A 15,709-nucleotide genomic window follows, 5' to 3' on the forward strand; every position below is an offset into this window, starting at 1 on the left:
GAGCCATCAGCCCAGAGCCCGACGCGGGGCTCAAACTCACGGACCGTGAGATCGTGACCTGGTTGAAGTCGGACGCTTAACCGACTGCGCCACCCAGGCGCCCGGAAACTATTTCTTAAGTAACTAACTAAGTACCTAAATAGCTATCACTGTCAATATTTGGAGAACAAAGTTCCAAAAAATAAAAGACAGTGAGACAGACCACGCTAGAGTATATTTTGCAATATTCCTATCTCACTGTTTTACTTACAATCAAGTATAGTAAAAAAAAAAAATCTTCAGTCATATTCACTAGAGAAAGATCAACATGACTTAGTAAAACTTTAGGTTTTGAAGTAAGTGAACATGTCAATTACCTATTTCCTGCCAGATATTGTCATAAGTTTTGGAGAGCAAATGGGCAGCAAGACATACTAATAATTGTTTTTTAAAAGCACAACGTTATTATTGTAACTCTATGTGTAACCAACTTAATGTGATGGTAAGAATGGCTTAAATTAGCCTACTGATTATTTGAATATAAATGACTGCTCAGTTACACATTCTTTAATAGACTTTTAATGAGGGTTTATTAAATTCTGGGTACTATGGCAGACCTGGGGATTCAAAGATGAATAACACTAGGCCCTGCCTTGAAGAAGAAACTCACGGTCTAGATATGGAGAAAAATAGTAAGTGAGAAATTACTGTTCAAAGTGCTGTGAGATCAACTGATGAATGGATAAAGAAACTGTGGTTTATATACACAATGGAGTACTATGTGGCAATGAGAAAGAATGAAATATGGCCCTTTGTAACAACATGGATGTAACTGGAGGGTGTTATGCTAAGCGAAATAAGCCATACAGAGAAAGACAGATACCATATGTGTTCACTCTTATGTGGATCCTGAGAAACTTAACAGAAACCCATTGGGGAGGGGAAGGAAAAAAAAAAAAAGAGGTTAGAGTGGGAGAGAGCCAAAGCATAAGACTCTTAAAAACTGAGAACAAACTGAAGGTTGATGGGGGGTGGGAGGGAGGGGAGGGTGGGTGAGGGGTATTGAGGAGGGCACCTTTTGGGATGAGCACTGGGTGTTGTATGGAAACCAATTTGACAATAAATTTCATATATTGAAAAAAAATTAAAAAAAAAACAGTGCTGTGAGGAAAAAAAACAGATTGAAACGGTAATTGCTGATTTAGCAGAATTCTTTATATGTTCATGTATATACATTAATATATACATATATAGTCCTAATATGTTATTTATATATACACCACAAATTATTTTTCAGTAGATTAAAAATAAATATAAATTTTAGCTTATCTCCACCCAAACTAAGGTAAATTAAGATTTACTAGAATCTAAACATTTCTAATTATTTTTATTCCAACTTGGCATGAAAAATAAATAAAAGCATCAATAGTTCATGGATATGAAGAACTTTACAACAAAAGAATTTGCCAGCCTTATTTAGTTGAGTTGATCAATCATATGTATTTACAAAGAAAAAAATTGGCTTGTGACATATCAAACAAAAAAATTTATTACAGTCTGTAAAGGACCAGACATTCTCTTCAAAATGTTGACTTTTACTATTGCACTCTGGAATGTTACTATGGAGCAAGAGCTTGCTCTTGTGACAAGAAAACATGGGGAAAAACCCAGAAAAGTAAATTGTGGTTGGACTGCATAGTACATTCACAGGCAGTTGTAAAAATAGACCCTCTCAACTCCTTTAGACACTTTTTTTTTTTTTTTTTGCTACTCTGAAGGTTTTTCAGGACACTGTTTCTGCTATTTAGCCTGCTCTTTAAATTTTTTTTAAGTTTGTTTATGTACTTATTTATTTATTGAGAGAGAGAGAGAGAGAGAAAGAGAGAGAATCCCAAGCAGGCTCTGTACTGTCAGCACAGCGTCTGATGCAGGGCTCAAACTCATGAACCAGAAGATCATGACCTGAGCCAAAAAGAAGAGTCAGACGCTTAACTACCTGAACCACCCAAGAGCCCCTAGTTTGCTCTTTAAAATAACTTACCTGACTATCAATGTGTTAGGAAGGGACCTATTTTATAAGTTATCTACCAAACAAACAATTACCAAAGATCCTTCATCTAAAACCAACAGATGTGTTGGGGCGCCTGGGTGGCTCAGTCGGTTAAGCGGCCGACTTCGGCTCAGGTCATGATCTCGCGGTCCGTGAGTTCGAGCCCCGCGTCGGGCTCCGTGCTGACAGCTCAGAGCCTGAAGCCTGTTTCAGATTCTGTGTCTCCCTCTCTCTGACCCTCCCCCGTTCATGCTCTGTCTCTCTCTGTCTCAAAAAATGAATAAACGTTAAAAAAAAATTTTTAAACCAACAGATGTGTTGCTTAGACCATAGATAACTAAGAAAGCTTGCTGCGGTAAAAGCATGTGAGCCAGAAGTCAAAGGATGGAGCTGTTCTAGCATCTACCAAGCCCCTAAGACTACTCAAGGCTCAGGGTGCTCATTGTTAATGACAACACCTGTTGCCATTGTACTAATGGCAAACTAATCACAAAGCTATCTTCATGATAGATCACACGTGAATCATTTGTTTATCCACTTAAACAAATGAGTCAAATCATTCATTCAAAAAATGAATGAAGTCATTTATTCATTCAATCAACCAATATTTATTGACCACCATCCACATTGCAACACTACTGTAAGCACTAGAAACACTGCAGTGAATGGGACAACATCCCTGCCCTCAAGGGACTTACAATCTGACGGGGGACATGAGAAAGTTAAGAGGTAAGTCTGTCCCATGTAAAGAATGCTATGAAAGGCCTGGAGGTATAGGAGGTGTGGACCATCACAGCAGGTTTCTGGAAGAAGTGATATGCAAGAAGAAACCAAATGATGAGTGGGAGCAGGAAGTAAAGGGCTGGCAGGGTTTCCCAGATACAGAGAACAGCATGAGAAAAAGCCTCTGGAGAACAGAGAGCACATGGTGCTTTAGAGGAACTGGATCATGGTAAACAGGGGGAGGCTGGGGCATGGGTTTAGACAGGCAAGCCAAGATCGAAGCATGAAGGACCTTGGAAGCCACCTTAAGCAGTGTGGACTTGGTCTAAAGGACCAGTAAAGAGCCATTGAAAGGAGAGAAACAAGTGATTGGGTACATGGTTAAGAAGGATTACCAGAGCTCCAAAGAGCAGAATGAATTATAGGAAGTCAATGAGAGGGAAACCACCTAGGAGCCTAAGCAACCACATGAGAGTTAGTAGTGGTGTCAGATGGGGATGGAAACATTCTAGATATTGGCAGGAGACAGCATTAACAGGACGTGATATAGTGGAGACAGGTGAAGAAATCAGTAGTCAAGAATAAATTCCAGGTCTTGGCTTTGGGCAACTAGAGGGTGCTTATGCCATTTGCTGGAATTAGGAACACAGGACAGTTGTATGCATAGGGGAGATAAAGTAACTATAAAAACAAGGTGCTTGTCCATGCTGAGATGTCAGGTAGGGAGCTGACAGGCAGATTTGGAGTCATCAGTATAGAGGTATTAGTTAGAGCCAAGAGGTTGCATCAAATTTCCAAGGAAGAATAAGTACAATAGGACAAAATTAGGATTCTGTCAAACATCAACATTTAAGAGATGGCTGGGTGAAGATCAAATGGGAATAGGATCATAATAGCTAACAGTCACTTAATGCCCATTATTTGTCAGACACTACGCTTGCCAATTATATGAAAGCCTGAAAAGTTACAAGAACTCTACCAATTTACCGAGCCACAATGTTAGGCATCCGTTTTTTTTCCCCCTTGGGATTCAGTCTCTTGAAATTTTCTTTGGTCTACATAGCTGATAAAGTCAGTGCTCCTGGGGGAGAAGTTATCTGGCCCTAAGTCATTTGGGGATGGGGGAATTACACCATCTCAGTTCTAGGGCTTAAATAGAAATTCTCTTTCCTTCCTTTGGACTTGCTTTAAATTCATCCATAGAACAATGAGGCTCAGCATGTCAAGATGAAGGTGTGGGCCTAGGGCACAAAGGCAAAGGAAGCTGTTTGTGCTAGCTTTCTTTCTAAGTCTTAGAACTAGTAACGAGGCACGATCATCATGGCTTCACAAAATCTAATCCAGATCAGCTCTAGAATAAAGTTTCACACTGGAGTATGGGGCCAAATGCAAGGTAGGAATAAAGTGTATCTTGGCCTGGTGTTGTCATCGTGTGTACTTCTGATTTTTATCTGGAGGTAAGGGGAATTATGAAGGAGGCACTGTTGAGATAAGATTCAGGTGTTTGGCTATCAGTTCATTTCCCTCTATTGACACAAGTCATATCAAGGTCACAGACAGGACTAGAGGAGATGCCATTTGTCCTGGTTTGCCCCAGACAATACTGGTTTATGTCTTTTTGTCCTAGTATCCTGTCAAGTTTAGAAACTGACACACCCCAAAATGTTACTGTTTGAATAAATTATATGATAAACCACTTGGGACAAAAGCCTAGGACTTGTAACGTTTAAACTAATGCTTTTCTACTATCTGCTTCTGTGGGCTGTTGTGCATTTGTATGCCATCTGTAGGCCTCCTCAACAGAAAGTTATCATTACTACTCAAAGCACATGATATGAATGCCACCATCTCCATCACCATCTCCATTTATGAATAGCAAAGTATTTTTTTGAAGCAGTAGAAGAGAGCTAAATACGAGCTCATCAAATGAAAATCTAGACAGGTAAAATTTCTGTGTTATACTGGTATTTAAAATGTTAGGCATGTCTTTTAAAATTTCATATTATTTTTAAGACCTTGATTTCCTGTAAATTTTATTGTGACTTGGCAGTAGTTGCAGATTTTATAAAGTCTAACGTCTTCCCTAGTTTCTCTCCCACCACACTGTGTTCCTATAGTTCATTCTCTGAAGCCACATCAAAGCTCCTAAAATGTGTCACTTGCAATTTAGTTAATGTTTTCTTTAAAACCCTTGTTTGGTGGGTAATAAGGAAACTTTGATAATAAAAATAGTTAATCTAAGTGTATTTTATGAGGGGCATATGAAGGTTGGGCACCCAGTGGGTGACTGTTTAACACTTACAAGCATGTCAATGCTCCTGGCAACATCTACTCTGAAGGGAGGCACAAAAGGGAGGAACATTTGGAGTTAACAGAATTGGGCTACAATAAAGACCAAAACTATGGGAAAATAGTGGAATAAAGTTGTTCTCTAAGAAGACCTTTGAATCTCAATGTTCTTAGGCCCCATAATTGCAGTCTGCCACCAATCAGGGCTTTGGACGTAAACCTCAAATTTAATGAAATAGAACAGTTTATGTTCCCTTTTTCTTTCACATAATGCCTCTGTGTCCAAGAATGGTTAAGGAAATCAAGAATTTCACTCCCTGTACCCTAAATTCTTCCATATGGTGCCTTTAACTATAATGAACCACCTATTGGGTAAATATGGGGTATTATTTAGGAATTTTTATTCCATTTTAATCCATATATTTCCTATGTGGTCCTATTGACCTCAAGAGATGGAGCAGGCCACATCTAGGTCATGTGACTTTTTGCCTGGAAAGGCTCACAGCCACATCCCATGAAGGCAACTGATTCCTGATGATTTCTAGAGAAGACGGTGGCCATTTGCAGGTGCTCCAGAAAGACCATCACCTCTCTGTGCTAAACCCAAGCTTCCTAGAGAAGTTTATCATGTCAAAACCCAAAGCCTCTCCTTGTGCTGGGAATGCTTTCAGAACCCAGACAGAAAGTGGATGAGAAAGTGTAGAGAGAGGACACTCTGAATCACAACTAATCCTGGTGCCCTATAAGGTGACTGGGTCTCTCCCAGTTTCTGTCTCATTGATATACACTGGTAGTGAAGAAGGCCAAGGGAATGCTACCTCTGGGGCCTGTGACTTGGGAGACTCGCCACAGAGGAAGGGGTAGGTCTAGTCCAAGGTACTGGGGGCCCCAGGTATGTTAGTGTTTTCCACTTTAAAGTTATACATGCACATACATGCATAAAGGTAAGTGTGTAAAACTATTTCAGCTATGACAAACACTCTTGTATATAAGCTACCTTTTTCAAAATTATTTCAGTTAGCATCCTTACCTCATCGGCAACTTTCCATATTTCTTGATCATTCCACTGTCCATAGGGATCCAAGTTTTTTCTAAATGTCCCAGAAAATATAAATACTTTCTATAGCAATAAAGAGAAAAAAGAGGAAAGTATGAGTAACCTAAATATCTTTTCATGTTTCCATTATTTTATTGCAAAATACTTCAAGCAGAAAAAAATACTTTAAAATAACAATAAATGTCCATGTACTTACCATCCAGTTTTCTTAAATTTTAAGGTTTTATCATAGTTGCTTTGCATCTTCTTTACAGACATAAAGCATTACAGCTACATTAGAAGCCCCTTGTGAACACTTATCTAATCCCAATGTCCTTAGGTTAAAGAAATTGAGACCATTGAAAGTTGTGGGAAATTAAAACTCTGTTTTATCACAGCACTTTTCCTTATCATGAGCAAATATAAAATTGAGCAGTTAAAAAATTATGCTTATGAGTTATAAATAACTTGTTAGAACAAATTCCTATTTTGTTCATGTATTTTCCTTGGATTCCTTGGGTAAGCCTAGCTTCCTAAAGGGTTTGGAGAGTGTGTGAATTTACAGACACTTATTTGAACACACATGTCCACCTGGCCTATAAACCAAGGCACACTTTACTTGTGTGAACAGAAGAAAGCCACCACTTACACATCAGTGAAAAAAGTGGAAATCAAATATTTGTTTAATTGAATGCACATAAGGGATGAGGTGGATCCCGCTGAGATGACAAAATGCCAATCTAATTCCTTGCAAGGAGTGTTGCACAACTATCACTCTGAGACACTCTCCTGCCAAGTCAATGTCCACTTGGGTCAGCCTGTGTGGCTAGAAAAAGTGTTTTAAAAAGAAAACCGCTGTCCCACTGAGAAGTGCTGATGCAGCAGTACTGTACTGCTATTATTTCGTCCTCTCTGGACATATGGGTGAACTGAAAAATACTCTTGATGTTAACATTCAGAATAATTTTTTTTTCTTTGCCCTTTTTCTTTGGCCTTTGGTTAACATCCAGTAAAGAGAATTAAGAACTAAATGTTCTGAAGTCTGAGTTTTCACAAATTGCCTTACACTGAGAAAGAAAGTTCGGTGACCCTCTGACCTACAAGGAACTGGACAAGACAGGTGGGCTCCAGATTTATGGCATCTATGCCTCTTGGCAGACCAAGAATATTCCCACTGTGGCAGCCAAGTTCAAAGAGGATCACATTAGAGACCTCACTCCCCAGGGCACCATTTATAGCTTAAAGAACTAAGTTGTACCAAATATCTCAGGAACCTTCTGATGAGAGCAACAAGAAGACTTGTGCTGGTATTTCTTAACCTGCATCAAAATCATCTTCATTAGGGGCACTTATAATGCTTTGCACAAGTGACTACAAGGCGTGAATATGTGACTCATAAGATCCTAAGATATGATAGATAGATTTGTGCATCTTTCTACAAGACTTCCAGTAAAGGAAAGTCATGCCCAAATAAGCTAAGGAAAAACAGACAAAGAGTATTATCAGGGAATTCTGATAAACTAAGAATTAAACAATAATTGGCTCTGAAAATTCAAGTCAATTCATTATTTAAGCAATTGGGTTGATTTAGTACCTAAAGTTCAAAGGCTTACCAAGGGAATTTTGCTATTCACTGTTTCTTTACATTTTTTTCTTTTAATATTGTGGTTCTTTATACAAAAGGTTTCTAGCATTATTGAGAAAGACAGGAGATAGCAACTATGGGGGTTTACCAAATATCAGACCACGTATCATACACTTTGGAGAGGTTATCTCCACTGGGAACCAAAAAGCTAGAACACAGAGCTTCATTTTATGGCAGGTTTACCATATGCCAGGTAAGGATCCATATAAGCATTATCTCTTTTCATCTTCAAATCAGCCTATTGTAATAAATACTATTATTTCACATGAAGAAATCACAGCTGGGAGAAGTTAAGTGACTTGTCCAACATCATTTAGCTGGATTCAAACCCAAGTGTGTTTGTTTCCAAATCTGTTTCTTATCACTACAGCAAAATGTCTCAAGTTCTATGCCAACCAGTTTTTATTCCTGATCTGGAGCTCTGGAATTATTAAGGTTGGGCAGAAGCAGCCCAATGGGTCTATAAAGAGCTGATCAGTGTCAGCAGCATAATCTTTGTTTAAGTACTGCTAGCCATCCCCTGGCCAGAGGCTCAGTTCCTGAACTGTGAATGGAGAGGTTTGCTTCCTCTTCCTAGGCAGGGCCTGGGTTGAAGCAATTTACATGGGCTACAGTGTCTTTGTAACCTTCAAGGATATTTACACAGCCAGTGGAACAGGACAATAGGAAAATTTTACCTTGGCCAAATGGAATAATGTCATTATTCTGGACGACCATGGGTGGAGGCCGAAGATATCATAACAACAAAGCAGACACAGAAGTTATCAAAGGCAATGTGGCTTGCAAAGACGCTGTAACAGTGTAGCTCTGGCACAGGAAGTGTACCTATGAACAGGAACCCAAGCTCTTTCAGCCTCAGTGTTCTCACTATAAAATGGGGAAATGCCACCTTTCCTCTCAAACCTATTCTACCTATAGGCTTTCCCATTTTGATAAATGTACAGCAACTTCAATTCCTCAGTCTAGAAACTTTGGAGTCACCCATGACTTATCTTTCTCCCTGATCCTCCCAAAAGGAATCAATCATCAGTCCTGTGGATTTCCCGCCAAATATATCTCAAATCCAGTTATTTCTCCAGCCCTCCTGCCACTATATAGTTCAAAACACCTATCTCTCTCTGGAACACTGTAAGAACCTCCTAATTGATTTCTTTCTTCTCACTCTTGCCTCCCTCCCTGTCTACTTTTATTTAGCAACCAAAACAATCACTACACATATAAATTGGATTATGTCATTAACCTTTTAAAAAACCATTGGCTTTCTGTTACATTCAAGGCAAAATGTAAAATTCTTAAGATGGCCTACAGACCCTATATGACTTAGCCCCCTCTACTTCTTTGGGATCATTTAGTGCCCTGCTCTACCTCCTTCCTTTTTCATCCCAGCTACATGGCTTTATTTCACTTCCCGAGTTTCTCCACACATTCTTTCTTCCTGCCTAAGAATCTCATCTTATACATTCTTTCCATGGCCAACTACATTCTTCAGGCCTCAAATTAAATGCCACTTCCTCAGAGCTATCTATCTTGATCCTCAAAGCCAAATAAGGTACACAAAATATGATACAGAATACATGTATTTTACTTCCATAGCTTATAGTGAATGTTAAAATTACATATGCATTTGTGAACTTTGCTTTTTTTAAAAAAAATTTTAACGTTTATTTATTTTTGAGAGACAGAGAGACACAGAGCATGAATGGGGGAGGGGGAGGGAGAGAGAGGGAGACACAGAATCTGAAGCAGGCTCCAGGCTCTGAGCTGTCAGCACAGAGCCCAATGCAGGGCTCGAACCCATGAGCCGTGAGATCATGACTTGAGCTGAAGTTGGATGCTCAACTGACTGAGCCACTCAGACACCTCGAGCTTTTGCTTTTAATGAGCACTTCTTCTCCTATACCATAAATTTACTGTGTATCCTAGCAAACAGGCATTATATCTAGCATGTGCTCAATAAATGCTGCCTGAATGAATACATGGGCTGATATGGGAATAAAAAGTAAAAAAATATAAAAACATTGCTCAACATATTATTTTTCTTCATTTCAGAAGAAGAGTTACTACCACCTATACTCATTAAAGTAATAATACTAACTACCCATTAAAACTTTGGTCTTTCCATATAATTTCTTGAGAAATTATATGCCTAACTTTTTCTCATAATAGCTTAATAGTTTATATTAATACTTATCAAGCATATAGCAATATGCGACATATTAATTTTATTTAAAATAGATATATGTTCAAAATTGTGAAGGAAGAAAACTGTGGAAATTGGAAAAATGTGGAAAGCCAAAGTCTTAGATGTAGGGATCTGATACTACTCTGAAATTCTGTAGGTCTTTTGTTTATAGTTTATTGTCTAGCATTCAAGTAATGCTTTAATTTTAATTAAAAAAAAATCAACTGAATAGACTGGTTCAGTTAGAATTAAATTTCACACAATTCACTAAACATTTCATTCCTGTCTTATAAATAGTATCTCTTCCTCTGCTGGTCAGGGGCACCAGCAGGTGTCTTAGTTCTGTTTTCTAAACTGTTTGAAGTTTCCACAAAGGCATCTCTAAAGCTGAGAGGTCCTTGGAGGTCACTTATGTCCTCTTCCCTGGTTTACAAATGAAACAGCCAAGGCCCAGAGAAGTGATGTGGTGTGGTCAAAGTGACACAGATGTATTTATAGCAAAAAATAGACCTGAAACCAAAAATCACAATGATCCTCTCTTTTAAGAAACTGTTCACCAATAGGAAAATGAGGATGTGTAAATATTTGATATTTATTTAATGTCAGGTATGTATGGCATAAAGAGCAATTCCTGGGACTCAAGGAAGAATAAAGAGAGAACCATTGTTCACGAGCTGACTAATCTCTTTCCTGAAGCTGATTCCTCAACTCCTCAACTCAGTGCAGACAGCTGAGCCTACGTGGGGTGCTCAGAGCTGGTCACATATCACTGCAGCAGGCACTATGATTCAATCTTGGATATCAATGAAAAACAAAAGAGCAGTTTGACTTTCACAGCTATTGAATATAGCATAAATTAAATAAGCAGGAGGAATGACTCCTTATCCTGTTTATGTATACAGTGCTGTTTTGTTTTGGCCAGAAGGGAAATATATATATATATATATAGCCAAAAATTATATATATATATATATGTGTATATATATATATATATATATATATATATATTTATGGCCAAAACAAAACAGCACTGTGTATATATATGTTTATATATACATATAACATCTATACGTATATAATTTTATTAAAATGTGGCTCCAATGCTTCTAAGCATCACAGTGGCTGTGATCTTACCTTCTAGAAATGCCTGCAAGATTGTATTATAAGTTGAATCTGTACAATACAAATCCATCCAACTTGAACAAATCAAGATTCTAAGGTTGTATTATAGAATGTCTAAAAATAAATGTTGTTTGGCTTTTAAGAATATCTATTAATGAGAACAAGGTGAATGAAGTATTTATTAGTCAAAAATGCCCAAGATTTACAATAGAGAATAATTTTATAATGTTAATGTACATATCATTTATTTATATGTAAATGACTGCATGTAAGATGTTCAAATATTTGTTTCCTATAAAGTCATTTCATGTTTCACAACCTTTTATACTACAACTTTCCAGTATACACTTTTTTTAGAGACAGAATTTTAAAAAATGATTTCCAGGTCTGACAAAATTGTAAAACTTCAAATTTTTAGGCTCAGAAACAGTAAAGTTGTGTTGTACTAATATCCATACTAGTTAATTTTCTCTTCTTTTTCTTTTTTAAAAAAACTTTATGTCTATTTATTTTTTTTGGGGGGGGGGAGAGAGAGAGAGAGAGAGAGAGAGCCAGCCTGAGTGGGGGAAGGGCAGAGAGAGGGAGACATAGAAACAGAAGCAGGCTCCAGGCTCTGAGCTGTCAGCACAGAGCCCGATGCAGGGATTGAACCCACTAACTGTGAGATCATGACCTGAGCTGAAGTCGGGCACTTAACTGAGTCACCCAGGCACCCCTTTTTCTTTTTTTCTAAGCAAGCTTTACCCCCAAGATGGGCTCAAACTCAGGACCCTAAGATCAAGAGTCATATGCTCCACCTACTGAGCCATCCAGGCACCCCTTCTCTTCTCCCTTGAATTCAGCACTTCACCCCCACTGTCTCTTCACCACAGTTGAGGCTCTTACCACATCACAGTTGGAGAGTTTCTCAGTCCATCTCCCTGCCTCCCATGCTGCCTCCTGGAAGTCCGTTCTCCACATGCTGCCAGCAGCAGCGTACCCTTCTGCCAACCCTTACCATCCTCTTCAATGCGTTCCTTACTGGGCCATTTCAGTACTTACCAAATCTTTCCCTCCTCCCTCTAATACTGCCTAACACATGACCTCCCCTGCCCTTTATGACCCAACTCTTTCTAGTCCTCTTCTTTGTGTTTGTTCATAATATCCTTATCTGTCTGGGATCCTGGAATATCCTTTCCATAATTCCCCGTCCCTAACCTTTCTAAAACCTTAAAATGAGTGTATGGCCCATTATGACCCATCTTAATTATCACTGCTCTGGGAAACTGCCTATACTCATTTATTCATTCCTAGAGCATATTTCTAATCTAATATAAAAATGAAGGAGACACGATCCCTGTCCTCAAGGAACTGTAAATAATAATTACCATTGTCACAACACAGTGTATTGCACTTACTATGTGCCAGGGTGTAGTCTCAATACTTGTTACTTTACTCATTTTATATTCATGAAAACCTAATGAATATAGGTAGGTAGGTAATAACCGAAAATTATATTCATTTTATAGACAAGGAAACTAAAGCTCAGAGAAATCAAATAACTTGCCTAAGCTTACAATAGCTGGTAAAATTCAGATACTGACAGAACCACAGTCTCTTGTAAAATAAGACAAGAATTTGGTGATTCTGCACAAGACAATGTATATTAAGTGCCTAACATGTAAGCTATTGTATATGCTATATAAGAGACAGAAAAATCTTTAAGGAAAAAAATCTATGTTTTATTCACCATTTCTATTATATTATTTTTGCTTATCTTCTTTGATTGTTGATGGGTTTTTTTAGTTTAGTATTTTTCAGAGAGAGAGAGAGAGAGCAGGAGACGGGCAGAGAAAGAGGGAGAAAGAGAATCCCAAGCAGGCTCTGTGCTGTCAGTTTCACAAACAATGAGATCATGACCTGAGCCAAAATCAAGAGTTGGACACTCAACTGACTGAGCCACTCAGGTGCCCTGGTTGTTGATGATTTTGTGTTTAAATCTTGCTTCCTTAACTAGAATGTATACACAGTATTTATAATACTAAGTGGAAATTAAGCAAATACACAGATAATTCTAACACAAGACAATGGAAAGTGCCAGGAGAGACTTATAAACAAAGTCCTAGATCCCATATGGGTTTAAGACGTGGGGATGGAGAGCTGGGGTTTGAGTCATGGTTATGGGGGAAGGGGGGGGGTCAGAAAAGGCCATTTGACAGATTTGCATTTGAGAGGCCAACATAACTATGGTGAAGGAAGACCGTCTCAGACAGAGGAAGTGCATAAACAGATGAAATGAGAGAAAAGTAAGGTATCTTTCATGGAACAGTAAGTCCAGTTTGTCTGAAACTGAGACGTGCCCAGGTGTGAAGAGTGGTGGATGTGACCGGAAAGGTTAGGTCAGGACCTAACTGTCAGGGACCTAAACCACGGATGTAAGAATCTGGACATTATTCAGTAGAGAAGGAGTGGCCTAGTAGGTTTTTGGTTTGGTGAATCACAAAACTGGAACATTGCACTTAAAAGGTTAATTTGTGGAATGGGAGAAGATATTTGCAAATGACATATCAAATAAAGGGTTAGTAGCCAAAATCTATAAAGAACTGATCAAACTCAACACCCAAAAAACCAATAATCCAGTGAAGAAATGGGCAAAAGACATGAAGAGACACTTCTCCAAAGAAGACATCCAGATGGCCAACACATGAAAAAATGCTCAACATCACTCATCATCAGGGAAATACAAATCAAAATCACAATGAGATACCACCTCACACCTTTCAGAATGGGTAACATTAACAACTCAGGCAACAACAGATGTTGGCGAGGGTGCGGAGAAAGAGGATCTCTTTTGCACTGCTGGTGGGAATGCACACTGGTGCAACCCCTCTGGAAAACAGTACAGAGGTTCCTCAAAAAATTAAAACTAGAACTACCCTTTATCCAAAGGATACAGGTATGCTGTTTTGAAGGGACATATGCACCCCAATGTTTATAGCAGTGCTATCAACAATAGCCAAAGTATGGAAAGAGCCCAAATGTCTATCAATGGATGAATGGATAAAGAAGATGTGGTATATATATACAATGGAGTATTACTCAGCAATCAAAAAGAATGAAATCTTGCCATTTGCAGCTACGTGGATGGAACTAGAAGGTATAATGCTAAGCAAAATTAGAGAAAGACATATATCATATGACTTCACTCATACGAGGACTTTAAGACACAGAATAGATGAACACAAGGGAAGGGAAGCAAAAATAATATAAAAACAGGGAGGGGGACAAAACATAAGAGACTCTTAAATATGGAGAAGAAACAGAGGGTTACTAGAGGGGTCTTGGGAGGCGGTACAGGCTAAATGGGTAAGGGGCATTAAGGAATCTACTCCTGAAATCATTGTTGCACTATATGCTAACTAACTTGGGTATAAATTTTAAAAATAAAATTAAAAAATAATAAAATAAAATAAAAGGTTACTTTGTGTGCAACATAAAATGGACAGACACAAAGAAGAGAAGAGGAGGAGAAATAAGGAAGGATACAATGACATGGTGGAAGCAGCAGTAACAGGGCTTACAACTGTATTCACTCTCATAATTACCCACAGCACTCCCTGAACAAGCCTACCTTGACTCATAACTATATTTAATTAACTTTCTTTGGTTTATTAGTTTGGTTTCTTCTTTTGATCTAACTTATGGCAACGAGTTCAGTTTTGAGCTTCTCACTGAAAGCTCATAGGTGGGATTGGGACCTCAATACTTTTCACATAACTGTAGAATTTATAGTATATAGAATGATATTATGCTATAATTTAAGCATATGGGAATTTCACAACTAATTATTAAATTGTTAATTATTATTAAACTGAATGAGAACTGCTGCTGCACTCCCAATTTCATTGCTCAGACCTACAGATACATGTTTTGGCCCTATCTGATATCCTTCACAGCAAAAGATGTTCCATGGTGGAAGTCATGTGCGCATGGATTAATTTCAGGTTATGTGGTCTTGCAAGTATAGCCCTAATTATTTGCTCAGAAGAGCTTGCAGTCTTTCCAAGTTGTAACTGAAGCTTGCAAATACATTAAAAATTATTTTTTTCTGTCTTTCAAGAATAAAGTACTTAGCAAAGTTCCAGGCTGATAAACAATTTCAAGTCTTAGTGTTTGATTTGTCTAAGGCAATGGGGCTCTGACTATAGGCCTCAATGCTTCCTCTCCATGTCCCCAGAACTCACAGGCAAAATGAAACAAAGAAGGCTCCACCTTGAAATGTACACAGTACCCTTTTCTCCAGGCTGGTGCAATTTCAAAGATTGCTTTCTAGCTATAGGAGAGAATGCACACATATGCGCACACATGTGTACACACACATGCGCACACACACAAACACAGAGCAAGAACTTGCCCAAACTAATGACATCTTGTGACTCCATAGCTGATGTCTCAGGATTACTATGATGGGGACAAAAGGTTTTTGTTCAAAGGTCCTGTTTCATGTGACTAAAAACAAGTGACTGACCCAGAGAGATCGGATGTCTCCATGACAGAGATGCTCTTGCAAGGTCAGAAATATGGAATGAAGAAAAGTAGAAAGGCAAGCAAAACCAGTTCTTCTCAGATTTTGTTTTAGGTTTATTTATTTATTTTCAGAGAGAGAGAATGTGAATGGGGGAGGTGAACAGAAAGAAGGATAAA

The 15,709-nt window shown here is 38.4% G+C and overlaps 1 protein-coding gene across 2 annotated transcripts in view; it reads right to left on the bottom strand.

The window, feature by feature from the left end:
- CFTR (CF transmembrane conductance regulator) overlaps positions 1 to 15,709 on the bottom strand; it is a 187,169-nt gene that overhangs the window by 8,103 nt on the left and 163,357 nt on the right. For both annotated transcript variants that reach the window (XM_040472161.1, XM_040472160.1), the window contains exon 24: positions 6,072 to 6,161. In XM_040472161.1, the coding sequence (XP_040328095.1) occupies positions 6,072 to 6,161 (90 nt within the window). The remainder of the gene's footprint in view (positions 1 to 6,071; positions 6,162 to 15,709) is intronic.

This window comes from Herpailurus yagouaroundi, unplaced genomic scaffold (genome assembly GCF_014898765.1).
Source record: "Herpailurus yagouaroundi ecotype Mexico unplaced genomic scaffold, PumYag 100, whole genome shotgun sequence".
Lineage (NCBI taxonomy): Eukaryota > Metazoa > Chordata > Mammalia > Carnivora > Felidae > Herpailurus > Herpailurus yagouaroundi.